Below are 22,944 nucleotides of genomic sequence, written 5' to 3' on the forward strand. Positions count from 1 at the left end.
TTACGGAATCTATTACAGCAAATAGCGGACACTCCATATTCTGATTTTGTTTTCAGTCAGTATAACCAGTTTCAAACAGTTTGAGGACCAAAATTCAAATTTTCAGAAAGCAGAATTTCGAGTTCGCTTCGACTTTGGACCTAAAAATGTACTCTGTACATATGCTTTGTTCTCAAGAGTGGGGAAATCGCGATCAGCAACACTGTTGCATGTAGGATGTTATTGAGAACCAAATAATTCATTAAGTCATTGTTAGAACGTAGAGCATTGCCAGTAATATTGGTAACAAATCTGTATACGTGCTTTAGAACTAAGAATAGGCCTTCCAATTACAATTATATTACTACTTATATAATTGTTCTTTTGGAAATGAGTGTGTTGAAACTCCCATCATATTACAGTTATTTATATAGTGCTACATGTATATATATCAAGAAAATAGTAAATGGGTATTTTTAAGTACCCCTAAAACCAAGTTACACAACATGTAAGCTCACAATACCATGGAAGGCCTATTCTTAGTTCTAAAGCACGTATACAGATTTGTTACTAATCATACTGGCAATGCTCTACTTATGGACATTTTAAATCTCAGTTAGATCTACACATAATCGGACGTGTACACCTAAATACAGTTGAAAAAAAAAGACTTTCGTGATAACCATTGGTTTTGTTTTGATTTATAGTTATAGCTTATAATAAATATATAAATTGGTCGACCAATTCTCAAGACGTAAATATACGACTTGGCTATGCATGCTTGCTACAATGGCACACTTGCTGCTTTAATTGCTAAAGGACATTAATAATTAGCCCGAGACCCATGATGAAACTTAGTGTGCTATTTTGCCCAGTCGTTAAAATGATATAGCTAATTCTCTTCATTTTTGTCGTGGTATTTTTATTCATATTTTCAGTTAAGTTATAAATATCATAATATGAGTCGCGCCATGAGAAAACCAACATAGTGGCTTGGCTACCAGCATGGATCCAGACCAGCCTGCGCATCCGCGCAGACTGGTCAGGATCCATGCTGTTCGCTAACGGTTTCTCTAATTGCAATAGGCTTTGAAAGCGAACAGCATGGATCCTGACCAGACTGAGCGGGTGCGCAGGCTTGTCTGGATCTATGCTGGTCGCAAAGCCACTATGTTGGTTTTCTCATGGCGCGGCTCATTTATTTTGTATTGCTGTTTTCAGCAGCAATGTCCTCATTATTTGAGAATCGATCTGACAACTTTTTTAATTTTTTTTTTGGGGTTTAACGCCGTTTTTCAACAGTATTTCAGTCATGTAACGGCGGGCCGTTAACCTAATCAATGTTCCTTCGTCCGCCGTAATGACGTTGCTAAGCGTCATAATTTATGGCCCTGTCAAGAGACTTTTATTACCATTCATACTGAGGTATATAAAAATGGTGGTTAAGAAAGGAATAGTGCATATATAAGTCCCAAGCGGAGAAAATGAAATAACACGGATAAAGAACGGAGTACACCGGCATTTAACTTTTATTTCATCCTCGATCAAAGTTACTTCCCTTTGCTGCTTCTCTGCCATTTGCAAGAAAAAAATTGTAGAACGTCCCCAACCAAAAAAACCAAACAAAAGGTATTGTGTCGTTGCAAATAATATTCTTAATCTAATATAATTATATGCAAATACCAGTGCTAAACCAGGAATCGTGCCAGAATTCAGTCACGCTATAATTTCAACAAAAGAAATGCAAATTTTGGACTAACCTTTACAGTACTTTAAAATATTTCTAATCCATTTTTCTTTTGATCTGGCATAAAATAACCCATGCAACATAATTTGAACACAAGTTATACACACAAGTTTCCAATGGGTAACACTGTCTGCAATATTTTTTTCTGCCATTGCAGTTGTCACCTGATCAGGTTACTCTTCTTTTTGAAATCCAAAAGGCAGTAAAGAATCGTTATTTATTGACATTATCGGAGAACTTAAACCTTCTTTTGTATGTTTCTATGAAACTTTATCAAGAATGGTTATGTTTATGATTAAATTAGATTCATAAATATGCAAAATTTTGATCCTGATTTTCAAAAATAATTTAACCTTGTGCTCTGAACTTTTGCCTGACGTCATCAACTGCAAGATGTTGCAGTTTGATACTGGTTAGTTAAACAAATGGGGTTTCACCATAACTTAATGGATGAATAACAACAGCTCCAGTTGAGTTATGTTAGCCAGAACTACTGTGAGACAAATCACTGACTGGCAGCTGGAACCACAGACACTTTCCCAGTTCTAAGAATGTGGTACATGTACAGATCGTCTATGCTTTTTACAGCTTAATCTATAACTTTACTGTTTTTTATATGCCCAAATGGACATATTATGTTATGACACCTGTGCCCATCCGTCCGTTAGCAATTTCGTGTCCGCTCTGTAACTATTGAACCCCTTGAAGGAAAAGTCATTTGACATTTGACCCCTAAGTGTGAACTTAAATTGACCTTGAAGTGAGCCATCCAAACCATGCACTCTGCTAATTGTCTCATATTGTGAACATTTGTGTAAAGTTTCTTCAAAACCCTTCAAGGGGTTCAAGAGTTACTGAGCAGACACGAAATTGCTTTGACCCCTAAGTATGACCTTGATCTTAAAGCAAGCCATCTGAAACATGCCCTATGCATGTCATCTCGATGTAGTGAAAATTTATGCCAAGATTCTTTAAAATCCTTCAAGCAGTTCAAGAGTTACAGAGCGGAAACGAAACAAGGCCATATGACCATTGACCCCTAAGTGTGTCCTTGACCTTGAAGTGAACTATCCGAAACATGTGTTTTGCACATTGTCTTGATGTGGTGAACATTTTTGATAAGTTTCTTCGAAATCCTTCCAGCATCATAACATAATGACATTATGTCCCTTCGGGCATATAATAATACTAATAAACTTTGATAATGTGGCAGTTGAGTCCAATAAGTCCAGGGGTGTTCAAAGATAATCCATCATAAAATTAACTTTAGGCTGTATAGCAAAGTAATTACTAGTTACCTGTATTATAAAATAAACAGTGTCGATTGTATTGAGGTCAGCTGCCACATTATCAAAGTTTATTAATACAGTGGGATTATTGATTGTGACAGTTTCAATTTACTACTGGCATAATGAAAGCTAATTAGTGACTAGATAAACAGGTCAGCAACATATCTATTGTACAGTCGAGTCCACTTAATACGAACTCGCTTGATACGAATTTTCGAATTGAACGAACAAAATCCGAATTCCCCGGCCGAGTCCTTCTATTTTCTTTGTAAAATTATTTCGGTAATAGCGAACTCGCTTAATATGAATAATCGGTAGATACGAACACATTTTGGAAGTCCCAATAAGCTTAAATATTAAACTTTTCCATCTTTTGATACGAATTAATATTAGAAGTCGGGGCCGTTATAAAATGTGTTGAAAATAATGATACGGTCAACCTAGTGCCGCGTGGCAATTGGACAATGGAGTAGTTCACACTTATTGACAAACAAACACTCAGTCCTTTGTTTATCATGTCAATGAAAAACAATTTAATCAATTGACAGGTCAAGATTTAAAGAGGTGTAAATAATTTTAAACAGATTATTGACGTTCTAATGTCAATACAGGTAGGCTGCGTTTTACAAAATATACACACTTTTATCCCTCTAAGAATGATAATTATATATTACTTAGCTTCAATGTTGGCGGAGGATATAATTTGGAGCTCTGGACCTCGACCGCATATTAAAATTTAAATTAATACAGTTTTACATGTTAAGTATAACTTTTGTTGAGTAATTTCAATGTTTTCTGAATAAATTAACTTAATCCGTTTAAAACTATTAACTACTTTCATATATCGGAATCTATTCATCGATGATACCGGTGATACTGCCCAACTTGCTCGAACAAATTATCTGGTCATACATTCATTAATACGAATTTCGTTTGATACGAACATATTTCTTAGGTCCGGATGAGTCCGTATAAAGCGAGTTTGACTGTATATTGTAATGCGCAGGCTGGTCTGGATCCATGCTGGTCGCAAAGCCACTATGTTGGTTTTCCCATGGCGCGGCTCAAATTGATAATAATTCTTTGTTTGCATTTAATTTCATGGATTGATGCAAACATGAAAACCACAAAAATTATACCACAACAAATATTTATGATTCTACAGTACGCCCTTGATTATTATATTTTATTATAAATCACACTGAACAAAATTGCTATATACCCCATTAAGTCATAGGGGCCTCCGTCCCTGAGTGGTTGAGGTCGTTGACCCCGCACTGATGTGGGTTTGAGCCCAACTCGGGGCATTGAAGTCTCAGTGTGAGGAAGGTCAGTGATTCTACATGAAGGTGCACCTGGGTTCTTTCTACACCATCGAAGCTGAAAAGTCACCATAAAAAATAAATAAAATAAATCTGCATTGTTCAGTTTGTAGTTCTTATAAAAACATACCATAATTGAGAAATCAGCGTGAATTTTGAAAACTTGTAAATATTACTATATTCTGCTATATTTTAGCCTCCTTGGTGGGATATAAATTAATTCAAAGAACTAAATTGAAATTTTATTTGTTCAGTTGAATTATGGAGTGAGACAGCCAAAAAGTCCATAAAACATAATCCGTTAAAAACAGTAATGATTTTATAATGATATGTTTCGTTCATGTCGGTAACATTTTTGTTGTATCCACAATATACACTGCCAAACCATTTCTCCAGAATATTATATATTGTAGAAGCTATGCAACATTTTTTTTTTATTTTGATTTCAGATTAAACAATGACTATTCATCTTTGTCAGTCTCCTAAAAAACTTACCTGGAAGCAGATCAAGCAGTCCATTCTTGGTCGCCATAGACTTGTAGACAAGTACAACTGCGGGGGATGCTCACGTACATTTGAAACACTATGCTGTTTACATTTTCATTGTATGAAACACTGTGAAGGCGGGTCATATGTTTTTGATCATGTGACCAGTACTGCATTTCCAAAATTTGATATGAGGTGTAGCGCCACTCAGTTCGATGCTGAAGATTCTAGCAATGTAATGCTGAATCTGAAGGTTCTTACTGGACATGCACGCTCAATAAATTCAGCCAGACAGATTACAACTTCTCATCGACTCAAGAAAAATGATCCAGACATTGAAGAATTGGCTAAGTCAGATACAGAAACTTCAGACGATAATGATAGGGTTAGTTTCAAAGCCAAGACAAGACATCAGAAAGAAAAGGCGAGTGAAGAGGATGTTGATGATGGGACAAAGGAAAAGAAAAATGTTGCTGAAGACAGAAAGGAAAGAGAAGGCTTTGCTTTTGTGAAAGTGAGAAATATAGAAAAAAGAGAAGATGGTTCCATTACATTTGAAATGAATGAAGATGATGCTGATTTATTCCAGGTTACTGCCAATACTATTATAGAGCAGCTGAAAAGGAATGGGGGAGATATACTTGAAACAGATCAGGAATTTGAGGTAAGTTTTATTATATGAGCAGTGACTGGGAAACCCGTGAGACATGAGCCATAGTCACATAAAAATCAAAAATGTCACATAAGTTTTAAATGCTGATGAGCCCTGTGTCACATGGCAAAATTGTATTGAATGCAAAAGGATGAAACTTTTTAATAGTGCAAATCGTAAAAGGTAAAAAAAAGTTACCTTTAAGTTTTACGAAAAGGATATCAACAATAATGAGGAAATGACTCGCGATGAAAATAACAACACCCTGTTTTAAATATATTTATTTTTGTTGAAGTTTTTATTATAAGTAAAGAGGCAGTATGTGCTCTTAGTGTAATACCAGTCTGGTTCAAAAAGGCCATCTCTCTGACCTGATCTTGTTATGATTCCAAAGAGAGGCAGAGTAGATGAAACTGTCTATCTATAAGATTTCAGTGAACAACTATATAAATGTTTAGCTTGATTAGAAGGTGTCTTACATAGTTCAATCATATAGTATTGGTACCTGTAAGGTCAAGGTCACACAAAATGGGGTTTCGGTAAGGCAAACTGTGTCTAAGAAATATAACAATTGAAGGGATGCCACCCAAACTTTACACAGATTTTAAGCATGATGTCATGCGTTAGGGTCAGGGCTATACCTCCAAGGTCAATGTCACAGCAGGAAAGGGTTCTTGGGTTAGAGACAAAGACCACATAATATGTTTGGCATTATAATCACTCGTAGGGGCGGGTGGGGACATTTTTTTTAGCAGAAAACAAGGACTTTCTTCAGTTGAGTTAATAATCTGATTTTTAGTTTTCACCAGAATTATAGCACACATAGTTACATTATAACTCTACAAGGGAAACTCTTAACAAGGATACAATTTAACAGGTATCTACTGATATAGTGAGGAAACATGTGTTTGATTAAAACCTTTAAGCTTGACTCTTCAAAGACTAATTACAGCTATTGCATTTGTCTGTTCTTTGGTGTACTCATCCCGATCGATTTAATTTTTAGCTCAGCGAAGCACAAATATGTTCAGTTGGGCTAAATTGTGATCATTCAATGTTTGGCATCCATCCTCACTTTTCTTCAAACGATATCTCCTCTGAAACTGCATTGTGGAAGTTGATGAAACTTGGCCTGAATGTTCCTTGGGTGGTCTATTTCGACATTATTCAAACAGTTCTGTTTAGTTGCATATAATGGGAGCCAGAGCTTAAAATAGAAAAATTGTCAAATGACAAACAACATCTTCTCTTTTTCTGCTGGTCTGAATTCGAAATAATTTCACACAAATGGTCCTTATGTAACCCACTACAAAGATTGTTCAGACTATTATGATTTGTTTGAAAAACATGGTCACCAGCGGGTGTGGTCACTTTTCCCTAAATGTATATTAAAAGTTGGAAACTGTAAAAAACTGCTGGCGGCCTGATTTTAAAACATTATTTTTTAAACATTTCTGTGACAGGGCTTGTGAATAGTTGAGTTTTGCTGTCCTTTGACAGCTGTGGTAACCATAAGAATATGAACATGTCGCATAATTGTTCATATCTGTTATTCAGGTCCTGGTACCAGATGACTCACTTCGTCTACGAGACACTATAGCAGGAGAAGCTGTCACACATTTTGATAAACCATCTACATCTGATTTAGACTGTGTTCAAGTACCTTGTAGTTCTGTTACAGATAAATATAAACAGACAGAGAGTGACAAAGACACTGTCAGAGATTCTGTTGTAACACCAGAGGAGGGAGAAAATTCTTCTTGTACTGTTAGTCCTCCTAGAAAAGAGAATTATGTTGATAATGGCAGCAGTGAAAGTGACAGTGAACAGGACACTGATAAAAGTAAAGAATCAAGTGATACCAATGTTACAAAAGATTGTAAAACAGATTCAGATGAGCATAGTGTGAAGGATGCGAAGAAAAGACTTGGAATGAAGAAGAAAGTTATAAACACATTTGATGATACATGTGCATTGGATAAGATAAGCTTAGAACAAACCAAAATGAAAGCATTGGAATCAGAACTAAAAGTTGCTAATGATATGCAGAATGATATTTTTGTTCATACCAGGTCAGTCAGAAAAAGGAAGTTAACTACAAAGATGAAAGAAAGTGAATTACCAGACATAATGAAGGTTACAAAAAGGCAACCAGAACAAAAACAAAATGTTACTTATCTGTTAACATCAAAAGAAACTAAAAGAACACCTAATACTGGTGAAACTGATTTTATTGCTGGTGAAACTTTACTGTCATTAAGAGAGATTGGAGATTTGAAACAAATTAAAAGGTCTAGATGTGAGTATGTTGAATCTTCTGTTATAGGAAAGGAAGTCACAAAAGCTATTGAACAAGAAAAACATCCAATGTATTATGCAACTACGGTCAGTAATATTGATGAAAACAAGGATGAAGGTTTTGATTTTGAGAAAAAGGGAGACATGGATATAGCTAAAATTGTGGTAAATGAGCTTGATCAGTCAGAAAAATCTGTTGAAAATTGTCAGACTGCTCTGATGGGGGAAGATGATGAGTCTTTAGAACAAGTAGAGAATGGTGATGATAAGAAAATTATAGGTACTGAAAATGAATCTTTTGATTCTTATAAAAAAGCTGACAGGATGGAAGCGGAAGTATTGGACAAATCACAGAATCAGTATTTTCCAAAGAAACAAAGGCAGAAAAGAGCAAAAGTAGGAAAGTCATGTAAACGCACTGACTTTGAATGTGAGGTTTGTGGTAAAGTTGGGACTCTAAATATGGTACGATACCATGAACAGATGCATTCTGATAAGATGCCGTACAAATGTGAAGAATGTGGAAAGTGTTTCAAGACTGCAGCATGTAGAAGGGTAAGGATAGAATTATGATATAAATGTATTTTTAGGGAACATTAGAGCTGGAAATTTGAAACACCTTTGAACAACTTCTTCTTATAAACAGATTGATGGATTTCCATCAAACTTGGTATTTAGAATCTTTTTTATGTGCTCCCATACATTTGTTCACTTGACCCATTTTATGTGTTTTTCTTCTGCCCATATGCTGTATACATAGAAGAAATGATACCAGTAAGTAACACCACCATACTGCAGGTCCAAGGAGCCCGCCCGCTTAGCTCAGTAGGTAAAGAGCGTTGGTCTACAGATCGCGGGGTCGCGAGTTCGATCCTCGGGCGGGGCGTATGTTCTCCGTGACTATTTGATAAACAACATTGTGTCTGAAATCATTAGTCCTCCACCTCTGATAATTCATGTGGGGAAGTTGGCAGTTACTTGCGGAGAACAGGTTTGTACTGGTACAGAACCCAGGAACACTGGTTAGGTTAACTGCCCGCCGTTACATGACTGAAATACTGTTGAAAAATGGCGTTAAACCCAAAACAAACAAACAAAAGCAGGTCCAAGGTTATAAAACTTGAGTTTGGAGACTAGTCTTGGACAGCAGCCTTGCCATTGGTCAATTTCAAACTTATACTGGGAAACAATAAATCAGCATGTTGTAGCATAGAGACTGGTCCCCAAACAAGGTTTTATATTCTTAGGGGTAGTTGCAGGTGTTCCATTGTCTCATGTCAGCTTTGATGTATCAGTGCTAATTGTATTTAAAACTGCCTACATTTATGACTTATATGTTTGATATATTTGTAGAGTCATGCACTGCAGCATGGTGAGAAAAAGTGGAAATGTGAGCTGTGTCCTGCAGCCTTTTATAGGAAACAGTATTTGGAGGTACATATGACTAATCATACTGGAGAATACCCATATGTGTGTGAGTTATGTGGACAAAAGTTCAAGTAAGTTAGCAAAGATAGTTTTGTTTTGCTGCAATCTAGTTTGACCTCAACTGTTCCCATATTTATAACCATTTCTCTTAAGTTTTTCCCAGATCAGGAACAGAATGAAATAGCCAATGACTTTTAATCTTTGTTGAAACATCATCAGTTCAGGGCGTTCGGTTGACCCGAGGTCCCGGGTTTTGTCCCGCGAAAATAGAGAAAAACTTGTACTTGACCCGCATAAAATATGCCCCGTGCGTCGGCTTGACTCGCGGAAATTTACTTTGATGCGTCTCGAGTTAGAAAGTTCTGCCCCGTATCAATCAAAATCTCAGTGAATTTCAATATTGTTGCCGGCACAAACGGAAGTATGGCAATAGGCGGAGCGTCGTATGTTAATTAGCTACTGACAGATGTCAATCACGCCATGCGCCGACTGACACGTAATCATCTCGCGGTTTGTATTGAGTACAATAATGACCCGTCATTATCAAAGGTGTTTATTGATCAATGTGTAAATGTTAATTGGTAAACAATGCAGCCCAAGATTAACATGTTTGTACTACTTGTTAATTATTCTGTGTGCTTGACACGATTACATGAGCCGGTCGACCGTGACGGACTATAATAAATTCATTATCATTGCCGAGGTTTTGTTTGGGCCAAAAAAAAAAATGCTTTAAATAAGCAGAAATTATACGTGGTATGGTGAAAAAAATGAAATTTAAAACAGTTATTTTAGCAATAATTTTTAATGTTTACTTTCGTTTTCCGTATTTGTCACTCGTTTTCGCGACTGCCATTTTCGGACATTTTTATCATTTCTTAAAATTTTTCTAATACAGTCTAAATAAAAAGACAATAAAAAGTCTGCATTTAAGAAAAAATATGATCACTGTTAGTTCTAATTTAGAAGAATTTGCCAAGAATAAAGTAAAACACCAAACCCACGCATTTCTAGGCAATGTGCAAAATAAGACAACTAAAATATGAATTGCTGAGAAAATCTGTAATGACTAATGTACTTGTTTTAGATAATGTCTATGAGAGTTGCATTAATAAAAGTATAGCTTGACCCCTGAAAAGCTGATCTTGACTCTTGAAAATCTGACTTTGACTCTTGAAAATCTGATTTTGACTCTTGAAAATTTAGGCTGAAGAGTCAATGACTCTTGAGTTTCAGAACCTACCGAAAGCCCTGTCAGTTAGAACAATCAATGTTAGATTGAACACAAAAACCTTGAAATGGAAACAAGCAGTACCCCATAGTGGTCTATGAGTATGGAGGGTAGCCATTTTGAATGTAAATTTGTTGAAGCCATTCAATTAAGCTAGAAATAACTGGAAATAGTGGATCTTTTGTTGTCATCCCAGTCGTGTCATAAAAGTTTTGCAGTTAAGTAGGCTACACAGACTTCTTTCAAACTTAACATTTATCTTCCGTATCATGAGGTTACCTTACAGGATAAGAGCATAACTTTAACTTTTTATTTGTCAAAATCATTCCACTTTTTAACTTAGAAGTTTTGCATGTGAGCAAGTTTTCAGAAAAAAATTGAACTGGATGCTCTCAATTTACACACAAATTTTTGTCATCAGAAGGTGATCTCACAGAGCAGGTTTCATAACTGCTCCCTACATTTTGTGAAAATTATGACCCATTTTTACATAGAAATTTTGTATGTAAGTAAGGTAATCAGAAGCTTTGAGAGTCTACACCAATTGTTTTCTAACTCCTCACACTTATATGGAACATTGAGATGATCTCGCAGTGTAAGCTTCATGACATTTTGGCAGTTTAAATGTACAAAACCATAGGAATGTATTTGATTGAAACTTCATTGAAATTTCAAATATCAGACCACAGAAATAACCAAGTTGGGTAACTCTTGATTGAATTTAATTTAAATTACGGCCTTTTTTCGAATAAGAGAATTTGTTTAAAGTTTCACATGCAACCAGCTATCAAGCTGTATCTCTGTAACAACTGAATGAAACCTCACAAGATGTTTCCCAGTCTTCAAAGCTCCTGAAAAAATCAAGTTAGGTAACTTTTGGTTGAATTTAACACACATTATTGGACTTACTTGACTCAAAGAATTTGTTTCAAGTTTAATGTGCAACAAACTGTCAAGCTTTATCTCAATTACAACTATTTTCATTGAATTGAAATATCACAATGTGCATCCCGGTCATCAGACCTTCTGAAATAATCAAGTTATGAAACTCTTGATTTAATCTAATTTAAATTGTGGTACTTTTTGGACTCGGGGTGTTTATGTACAGTTTTGTTTGTAACTAACTGTCAAGGTGTATCTCAGTAATATTCATAAGTGTATGTCTTGATTTGAAATATGGCCTTTTTGTGTCGGTTTGTTGTAAAACCCAACTCACTCACCCCCTGATTTGAAATTCGAGCAGTGCCTTCCAGTCACAAACCTACTTGGACAGCTCTTGATTAAGTTTAATTCAAATTATGGCTCTTTTTCTACTTAAAAACTCCAGTTAAAGTTTTGTGAGATACTAATTATTACGCTGTATCACAGTAACTTCACTCATTAGACCTACTGAAATAACCAGTTTAGATAAGTTTATGTTAGATTTAATGTAAATTATGGCCCTTTTTCTACTTTGAAATACTTGGTTAAAGTTTTGCATGCCGCAGTCAAGTTTTTAGCTCACCTGAGCCAAAGGCTCATGGTGAGCTTTTGTGACCGCTCAATGTCCGTAGTCCGTCGTGGTTCGTGAGTCCGTCGACAATTTCTAAAAAAATCTTCTTCTTGAAAACCACTGGTCAGAATTACACCAAATTTCACAGGAATGATCCTTGGGTGGCCCCCTTTCAAAATTATTCAAAGAATTGAATTCCATGAAGAACTCTGGTTGCCATTGCAACCGAAAAGAAAACCTTTAAAAATCTTCTTGTCCAAAACCGCAAGGCGTAGAGCCTTGATATTTGGCATGTGATATCATCTTATGGTCCTCTATGAAGATTGTTCAAATTCTGCCCCTGGGGTGAAAAGAGGCCCCTCCCCGGGGGTCACAAGTTTTACATAGACTTATATAGGAAAAAACTTTAAAAATCTTCTTGTCTAAAACCACAAGACCAAGGCCTTTGATATTTGGTATGTAGCATTGCCTTGTGGTCATCTACCAAATTTGTTCAAATTATAACCCTGGGGTGAAAAGAGGCCCTCCCCGGGGGTCACAAGTTTTACATAGACTTATATAGGAAAAAACTTTAAAAATCTTCTTGTCTAAAACCACAAGACCAAGGCCTTTGATATTTGGTATGTAGCATTGCCTTGTGGTCATCTACCAAAATTGTTCAAATTATGTCCCTGGGGGAAAAAGAGGTCCAGTCCTGGGGGTCCCAAATTTAACATAGACTTATATAGCGAGAAAAAATATTCTTGTCTGAAAGTTCAAGGCCTAGGCCTTTGATATTTGATATGTAGCATTGCCTAGTGGATTTCTAACAAGACTGTTCGAATTATGCCCCTGGGGTGAAAAGAGGCCCCGCCCTGGGGGTCACTTGTTATATGAGTTATATAGGAATAAATACTTAAAAAATTATCAGATTATATTTCCTAGACTATTAAGTTATAATTACCTGATGACCACAAGCGATTAGGGGTCACTTGACTGTGATCTTGACCTACTGACCTACTTTCTCGTTTTTTAAGATACAGCCTTGAAATTTGGATGACATGTACAGTTTTGCACATCAATCTTAAAACTGATTTTGAGTGACCATGAATATGACCTACTTTCTAATATTTTAGCATCAGTATGCCATTTTAAACATGTGGCTCACATTACTCAGGTGAGCGATTCAGGGTCATCATGACCCTCTTGTTTAAAGTAACTACTACATATATTTTGAATCTTCACACAAGACATTGTTTTTATCAAAAGTGTCAGTGTACCAAGTGAGAGAACTCTTGTTAAAAATTAATTCAACTTACTGTCCTTGTTTGGCATGATAGTTTTTGCCATTGCCATAAAAATTTAAATTTGAAATAAACAGTAATATAATAACTCTGTTTTTGTACTAAGTTTTGGCCATTGTTCAGCTAAAAAGAAGGTGAGCATGCTATCTACTTAATAGCTTTTGTTAACATAGTTACATTTGGTGAGAGGTTTGCATGTTTGAAACAGGTTTGTCAAGAAGTATGGTACTGGATGCTGTGGATGCTGTCAGGCTCTTCATCTCGGTGATATATGACCATTTTGTGTCGATTCGCCGTAAAACCCAACTCACTCACTCAGGCTCTTCATTAGTCTGAAGATTCATGAAATGACTGCTCTGACTCTGTATTACAGTTTACAAAATTTTCCCTTTTTAGCTCGACTTTTCGAAGGAAAAGTAGAGCTACATGTATTGCAGTCGCCGCGGTGTCGGCGTCGCCGTTGGTTAAAGTTTTTGATAAAGTCAAATATCTCTGTTACTATCAAAGCTATTGACTAGAAACTTAAAATACTTATTTACTATCAAAGTCTACACCAGGAGAAACAATCCCCTTATCTCCAATTTGAATTTTGACAGAATTATGCCCCTTTTTAACTTAGAATCTTTGATTAAAGTTTTTGATAAAGTCAAATATCTCTGTTACTATTAAAGCTTTTGACTTGAAACTTAAAACAGTTACGAGGGTTGTCCAAAAAAATCGTGAACTTTTTTTATCATTACAAAAATAAACGACGTATCAAATAATTATTTTAACTGATGTTATTTCATTATATACTCTACAGGACTATAGAGTTTAAAATTAAATATCTGTCATATTATTTGAGTATTTTTTAAATAATGGACGGCAGTCAGTGCTAGTCGGCGCATGCTCAATTTTCCCACTACAAAAAGAAACAGCTTCATTTTAAATTCATGTAACTAACCATACATCTCACAGAAATAAAATTTATATCATAGTTAACAGCAACGTGTGGTTTGTAATTATGCTGTGTTTCAAGTCTGACACATCACTTATGTTAAAATAGTGACGTAATTTTGAAAGTAATGGTCGCATACCATTTCAGAAATGGCGACGTCAGATAGGTTTGCAGTGCAGAAAGTATTAAAATTTTATCTTGCCCTCGTTTTGAATCACTCGCCTGACCTTCCTTAAAATGTTTATGTCACGTAAAGACAAGTGTCCTGCTAACATTTGCCAAACTTCCAGAATTTTCTATTTAATTTTTGTTTGTGAAGGAGTCATACCGTGATTAACACAACATTTTATAAATACTTTCTGCGCTGTGAAATTATCTGACGTCGCAATTTCTGAAATGGTGTGCGATCATTACTTTTAAAATTACATCACTATTTTAACGTTAGTGATGTCAAAGACTTGAAATGCAACATAATCACGCGCCACACATTGCCGTTAGCGACAATAGAAATTTTAATTCTGTGAGATGTATATCGGGTAAGTTACATGAATTTAAAAGGAAGTCATTTCTTTTTGTAGTGGGAAAATTGAATGTGCGCCGACTAGCACTGACTGCCGTCCATCATTTAAAAAATACTCAAATAATAAGACAGATATTTAATTTTAAACTCTATAGTCCTGTAGAGTATACAATGAAATAACAGCAGTTAAAATTATTATTTGATGCGTCGCTTATTTTCGAAATAATAAAAAAAGTTCGAGATTTTCTGGGATAACCCTCGTATTTACTATCAAAGTCTACACCAGGAGAAACAATCCCCATAATTCTGATTTGAGAAAAAGTGGAAATGTGAGCTGTGTCCTGAAGCCTTTTATAGGAAACAGTATTTGGAGGTACACATGACTAATCATACTGGAGAATACCCATATGTGTGTGAGTTATGTGGACAAAAGTTCAAGTAAGTTAGCAAAGATAATTTTATTTTGCTGCAACCTAGTTTGACCTCAACCGTTCCCATATTTATAACCATTTCTCCTAAGTTTTTCCCAGATCAGGAACAGAATGAAATAGCCAATGACTTTTAATCTTTGTTGAAACATCATCATTTAGAACAATCAAATGTTAGATTGAACACAAAAACCTTGAAATGGAAACAAGCAGTACCCCATAATGGTCTATGAGTATGAAGGGTAGCCATTTTGAATGTAAATTTGTTGAAGCCATTCTATTTAGCTAGAAATAGCTGGAAATAGTGGATTTTTGTTGTCATCCCAGTCGTGTCATAAAAGTTTTGCAATTAAGTAGGCTACACAGAATTCTTTCAAACTTCACATTTATCTTCCATATCATGATGTAACCTTACAGGACAAGAGACGTAACTTTAACTTTTTATTGTCAAAATCATTCCACTTTTTAACTTAGAAGTTTTGCATGTGAGCAAGTTTTCAGAAAAAAATTGAACTGGATGCTCTCGATTTACACACACATTTTTGTCATCATAAGGTGATCTCACAGAGCAGATTTCATAACTGCCCCCTACATTTTGTGAAAATTATGACCCATTTTTACATAGAAATTTTGTATGTAAGTAAGCTAATCAGAAGCTTTGAGAGTCTAGACCAATTGTTTTCTAACTCTTCACACTTCTGTGGAACATTGAGATGACCTCGCAGTGTAAACTTCGTGACATTTTGGCATGTTTAAATGTACAGAATCATAGGAGTGTAATTGATTGAAACTTTATTGAAATTGCAAATATCAGACCACAGAAATAACAAAGTCGGGTAACTGTTGATTGAATTTAATTTAAATTACGGCCTTTTTTCGAATAAGAGAATTTGTTTAAAGTTTTGCATGCAACCAGCTATCAAGTTGTATCTCAGTAACAACTGAATGAAACCTCACAAGATGTTTCCCAGTCTTCAGAGCTCCTAAAAAAATCAAGTTAGGTAACTCTTGGATGAATTTAACACACATTATTGGACTTACTTGACTCAAAGAATTTGTTTCAAGTTTAATGTGCAACAAACTGTCAAGCTTTATCTCAATTACAACTATTTTCATTGAATTGAAATATCACAATGTGCATCCCGGTCACCAGACCTTCTGAAATAATCAAGTTATGAAACTCTTGATTTAATCTAATTTAAATTGTGGTACTTTTTGGACTTGGGGTGTTTATGTACAGTTTTGTATGTAACTAACTGTCAAGGTGTATCTCAGTAATATTAATAAGTGTGTGTCTTGATTTGAAATATGGCCTTTTTGTGTCGGTTTGTCCTAAAACCTGACTCACTCACCCCCTAGTTTAAAATTCAAGCAGTGCCTTCCAGTCACAGACCTACTTGGACAGCTCTTGGTTAAGTTTAATTCAAATTACGGCTCTTTTTCTACTTAAAAACTCCAAAGTTTTGTGAGATACTAATTATTACGCTGTATCACAGTAACTTTACTCATTAGACCTACTGAAATAACCAGTTTAGATAATTTTTTTTGTTAGATTTAATGTAAATTATGGCCCTTTCTCTACTTTGAAATATTTGGTTACAGTTTTGCATGCAGCAGTCAAGCTGTATTAAAGTAACTATTACACATATTGGATTGAATCTTCACACAAGACATTGTTTTTATCAAAAGTGTCTGTGTACCTCGCGAGAAGACTCTTGTTAGAAATTAATTCAACTTACTGTCCTTGTTTGGCATGGTAGCTTTTAGCTCGACTTTTCGATGAAAATGTAGAGCTATTTCACTCCCCCCAGCGTCGACATCGCCGTTGGTTAAAGTTTTTGATAAAGTCAAATATCTCTGTTACTATCAAAGCTATTGACTTGAAACTTAAAATAGTTATTAACTACCAAAGTCTACACAAGGAGAAACAATCCCCATAACTCTGATTTGAATTTTGACAGAATTATGCCCCTTTTTAAATTAGAATTTTTGGTTCAAGTTTTTGATAAAGTCAAATATCTCTGTTACTATCAAAGCTATTGACTTGAAACTTAAAATAGTTATTTACTATCAAAGTCTACACCAGGAGAAACAATCCCCATAACTCTGTTTGAATTTTGACAGAATTATGCCCCTTTTTAACTTAGAATTTTTGGTTAAAGTTTTTGATAAAGTGAAATATCTCTGTTACTGTCAAAGCTATTGACTTGAAACTTAAAATACTTATTTACTATCAAAGTCTACACCAGGAGAAACATTCCTATAACCCTGGTTTGAATTTTGACAGAATTATGCCCCTTTTTAACTTAGAATTTTTAGTTAAAGTTTTTGATAATGTCAAATATCTCTGTTACTATCAAAGCTTTTGTCTCGAAACTTAAAATACTTATTTACCATCAAAGTCTACACCAGGAGAAACAATCCCCATAACTCTGATTTGAATTTTGACAGAATTATGCCCCTTTTAACTTAGATTTTTTTTGTTAAATTTTTTTGATAAAGTCAAATATCTCTGTTACTATTAAAGCTTTTGACTTGAAACTCAAAATAGTTATTTACTATAAAAGTCTACACCAGGAGACACCATTCTCATAACTATAATTTGAATTTTAACAGAGTTATGCCCCTTTTAACTTGGATTTTTTTTTTTACTTGCAAAGCTCAAATTCAGAGTCAAGCACTGAGAAAAGTTGAGCGCGCTGTCTTACGGACAGCTCTTGTTGTCATTGCAGTAAAAATTTAAATTTGAAATAAACCATAACTCCGTTTCATAAGTCATACTAAGTTTTGGCCATTGTTCAGCTCAAAAGAAGTTGAGCACGCTTTCTGCTTTATAGCTTTTGTTAACATAGTTGCATTTGGTGAGAGTTTTGCATGTTTGAAACAGGTTTGTCAAGACGTATGGTACTGGATGCTGTCAGGCTCTTCATTAGTCTGAAGATTCATGAAATGACTGCTCTGACTCTGTATTACAGTTTACAAAATTTTCCCTTTTTAGCTCGACTTTTTGATGAAAAAGTAGAGCTATACTGGCCACGGTGCCGGCGTCGCCGTTGGTTAAAGTTTTTGACAAAGTCAAATATCTCTGTTACTATCAAAGCTATTGACTATAAAATTAAAATACTTATTAACTATCAAAGTCTACACCAGGAGAAACAATCCCCTTAACTCTGATTTGAATTTTGACAGAATCATGCCCTTTCTAACTTAGAATTTTTATGCCCCCGAAGGGAGGCATATTAGTTTTCAACTGTCCATCCATTAGTTTCGTTCGTTCGTCACAACGTTAACTTTACTCGTGAACCACTGCACCCAGGACCTTCATACTTCACTTGCTGATAGTACTTATTGAGTACACGACCCCTACTGACTTTGGGGTCACCAGGTCAAAGGTCAAGGTCACAGGGACCAATGTTAACTTTTTGCATGAAGGCACTTTACTCGTGAACCACTGCACCTAGCACCCAGAAGTTTTATAAAGTTTTTACTGGCAAAGCTCTAATTCAAAGTCAAACACTGAGAAAAGTCAAGTGCGCTGTCTTATGGACAGCTCTTGTTTAATTAAGGAACAAAAAATAAATTATCAGTAAAGATTTTGGTATGTAAGCTAGTATTATGTGAAAGGGTTTCATAGTTATTAGACAGCTCTTGTTAAGGGTAAAGGTATCTAAAATTTTTGCTTCTTTTTCTGGCTATATTAATAATATTTACGGCAACCACATTACAGCGTATAACTTCAAAACATTTTATCGCAAATATAGGGATTGTGCAATTTAAGATCTTATAATTTTTATGCAAACTTTGGTTAATTTCATTCAGATAAGGTAAAACAGCAAGATCATTTTGTAACTAGAAAAAATTCTTTAAGGTAGTGCACTTGAAATGACTATAAACAGTTTTGCTGCAGTGAAGAAATATTCTTAATGAGCTATAAGCAATTTCTATACCAGCTGAGTGACTGCCAAACTGGAGAATAGGTAATTGATAGAAAATCACCCACTTATATGTAATACTGTAAAATCATTTAATTTCGTGGGCATGAAATTTCGTGGTTTTGGTCAAAACAGCAATTTCATGGGGATATAAATTCGTGGATTTCAACTTATGAACATAAAATAAATGGGAATCTTACTTGTTCGTTGGGATTAAATTTCGTGGATTGACTCAACCACGGAATGCATGAAAATTAGTCCACCACGAATATTAATGATTTTACAGTATTCGCAAATTGAAATGTATACAGTTGCATCTCTGTACAATGGATTACTTTTTCTGCTTACAGAATGACCTACATTCTACGTCGCCATGTTAACAGTGTTCACAAAAACATAAGAAATTACAAATGCGACATATGTGATAAGGAATTCTTTCGGGTTGCAACAAGAAATCAGCACCGTAATCGTCATTTTGATCCATTCCTTCAGTGCTCATATTGCCCAAAGAAGTTCAAAGGTGACCTTGACCTTAGGAAGCACGAGTTAACTCATACTGGAGAAAAAATATATTTCTGTCCTCGATGCAATCAGGGATTTACTCAAATATGGCCGTACTATAAACATATGTGGAAAATCCACAATATAGAAAAAGAAGAAGCCAAGAAGATAAAAATAAAAAATCCAGATATTGTAAACATGCGGAATATAAATAAGGATGCTGCAAAGAAAGAGCCTTCTTATGAACATGAATTTATTGGAAAACCGGGATGTACTTTTGATATGAGAAAAAGTTTCAGTCAAAACGTAAAGAGGTTGAAAATGATGGAACGTGATAGTCAGAGTCAGGGTCACGGTGAGAGTTACGAATATGCTAAAGGAATTTGTGATAGTAATATACAAAATGAAGCTAACAGAATTTATGCAGAGACAAGTTCAGATGTCACGGATACGATTGTTCTAGATATTGGAGAGGATTTAGATACAAGCGAAACAATAGTTATACAGACGGAGGATGTACCAATCGTGGATAATCAACAAACTGGTTATATTGTTGTAGACAATGGTCATGCAGGGGGAAATATAGTCATTTATTCAGATCTGCCGCAAAATGAAATTGAAGATGTTAGGGAATACACAGCAATGGATATATGAGAGAGTAAGGTTATTAAGGAGAAATGTTATACTGACATATTTAACTACCATAGTGATCTGTTTTCTTGGTTTGAGAGATTGCTGATGTGTTTTAACTTCTAACTATCATTACCTCTGGCTCAGTCCTTTAGTGATATGTGACAGCCATGTTTGGAGTACATTCATTGTCATTCAGCTTAAGCCATTTTAATGAGGGATGATGCATATTTGGTAATTTCTCATGAACATTAATTAATTAATTAATTAAATAATTAATTCAAATTTACTGATGTTGCTTTGCTTAAAAACAGTACATACAAATTTGATTATGGTCTGTAGACATCTCATTCAAACTGAATACCTCTGATTTGGATCTGGATGATTTACTCCAAAACAGTTGCAATCTTGTAAATCAAAGGCCATCAGTGTTTCCTTTGCTAGAACATCCGAAAACCAATGACCTATATCTGATGTTCTGACATAACCCAATATACTTCTTTTCTTGAAAACACATATTTCCTGTGTTTTTTATTGCTTTTGGGGACACGTCGTTTTGAAATTCTGAAATATTTCATTACATTTTGTGTCATAGTTTTCATGTTGAGCAGGTCATGTTCCTGTATGTATAACCCTCCGGACAAAATCCTCTTCGCACAGATTAACCAGGGCAGACAAAATCCCCTTCCTGTAATTTTGTTGAATAAAAACGAAGATGATCGGAAATGAAAGAAATGTTTTTAAGATTATAATGATCAGTTCTAAACATAAGGAAGTGAAAGATATGATTAGAAATCACTGAAAGGGACAAGATTTTGTTTGCTTTAGTCAAATTGTGGATGTGGGATTTTGTCTGTGCTGGCGGCTGGGGCTTTTTTTCCATATCCCACTATGAATTTTAGATTCATATAAACATAACCTAATAAATCATTATCTGCTATTAGGTTCCACTTCTGCATCTGTATATTGACAAGGGCAGTATAACCATCATGGTAATGTTTGTATAGCAAAACTGACTTTTGCACTGTAATGTTACATTGACCAACAACTTGGAACTAAGTGATTAAGGCTTAAGACAATCACAATGTATTCTTTTATTTTGTTATTTAATTGCTCATTAAAATAATGAATTCTTTAATCAGTTTTAGAATAATGAATTCTTTAATCAGTTTTAGAATACACACAAATATGAGCAGTTATATAGTTTCTTTATAGGTGGGTTACATGATAGCCCAAGTGAAATTAGAACAAATTTGTAATGTTTTGGACAAATTTTTAAGTGTATATATATATAAAGAATAGATAAGTGTGTATACAATTTTGTTAGAAATAAAACCTATGAATTAAAATTTGTTGCATTTTCCTATGTGTGTAATTGAGATGTACAAAATGTACTTGCCATGCTATTAGGCTGTACATTATTATGGTGGCATATTTCTGCCACGAGCTAGCTAGGTAGCTAGTGCCATAAAGCAAAGATTTTTGAAATAATCAAATGTTTCCTGGAATAATTTACATTAAAAATATCAGTCATGTGTTTACGAATCAGATGGAAATGTCCGTCCCTCGGCCACCTGCGCATTAGCAGTAATTCGGCAAGCCTCATTACTGCATTGGCAGTAATTCGGCAAGCCTCATTACTGCCCAATGCGCAGGTGCCCTCGGGATGGATATTTCTGTCCGATACGTATATGACAGATATTATTAAGCTAGATAGCTGTCATGATATTTTCAAAATTTATCCTAATAATTTGGTAATTTGATATTAGATTGGGGTAGATGTCGGTCGGGCGGGCGGGCGGCGGCGGCGGCGGCGGTGGCGGCGGCGTCAAACTGGTGTTTCCGGTCAATAACTTTTGTTTCGGTAAAGATATTTGAATAAAACTTGGTATGTATGTAGCTTATATCAAGACAAAGGCTGGGATTGATTTTGGGGTTTCTGGGGTCAAGGTCAAGGTCACTGTTACTAAAAATAGAAAAAGGGTTTCCGGTCAATAACTTTTGTTTCGGTAAAGATATTTGAATAAAACTTGGTATGTATGTAGCTTATATCAAGACAAAGGCTGGGATTGATTTTGGGGTTTCTGGGGTCAAGGTCAAGGTCACTGTTACTAAAAATAGAAAAAGGGTTTCCGGTCAATAACTTTTGTTTCGGTAAAGATATTTTAATAAAACTTGGTATGTATGTATCTTATATCAAGACAAAGGCTGGGATTGATTTTGGGGTTTCTGGGGTCAAGGTCAAGGTCACTGTTACTTAAAATAGAAAAAGGGTTTCCGGTCAATAACTTAACTTAGGAATGAGCTATCTTGATGAAACTTGGTGTATAGAAAACTTATATAAAGTTGTAGCTTGGGATTGATTTTGGGGTTTCTGGGATCAAGGTCAAGGTCATTGTTACTAAAAATAGGGTTAGGGTTAGGTTAGGGTTAGGGTTAGCATATTTTCTACATGCTTAGAGGGATTTTGATGAAAGTTGGCACAATTGTTCACCATCATGAGACGGAGTGTCATGCACAAGAACCAGGTCCCTAGGTCTAAGGTCAAGGTCACACTTAGAGGTCAAAGGATACAAGAATGAAAACTTTGTCCGGAGCATATCTTCTTCATGCATAGAGGGATTTTGATGTAACTTGGCACAATTATACACCATCATAAGACGAAGTGTCTTGCGCAGTTCCCTTCTTTAGAATTACTTCCCTTTGTTGTTACTATAAATAGCTTATATTGTAACTTTTTCATTACTAGACGTAGGGAAAAATCAAGACCACTTTTCCGTAGTACAACA

General features: G+C 35.2%; 2 protein-coding genes across 2 annotated transcripts in view; both read left to right on the top strand.

Moving 5' to 3' along the window:
• LOC123561860 (serine/threonine-protein kinase 11-interacting protein-like) overlaps positions 1 to 22,944 on the top strand; it is a 208,017-nt gene that overhangs the window by 61,236 nt on the left and 123,837 nt on the right. The window lies entirely within an intron of this gene.
• On the top strand, positions 1,536 to 21,504 carry LOC123561859 (uncharacterized). Its single transcript, XM_045354520.2, has 5 exons — positions 1,536 to 1,608; positions 4,787 to 5,487; positions 7,033 to 8,328; positions 9,127 to 9,272; positions 19,375 to 21,504. Exons 2-5 carry the CDS (start codon positions 4,795 to 4,797, stop codon positions 20,177 to 20,179), a joined length of 2,940 nt encoding a protein of 979 aa, XP_045210455.2. The 5' UTR covers positions 1,536 to 1,608; positions 4,787 to 4,794; the 3' UTR covers positions 20,180 to 21,504.

The sequence above is a fragment of the Mercenaria mercenaria genome, chromosome 10 (genome assembly GCF_021730395.1).
Source record: "Mercenaria mercenaria strain notata chromosome 10, MADL_Memer_1, whole genome shotgun sequence".
Lineage (NCBI taxonomy): Eukaryota > Metazoa > Mollusca > Bivalvia > Venerida > Veneridae > Mercenaria > Mercenaria mercenaria.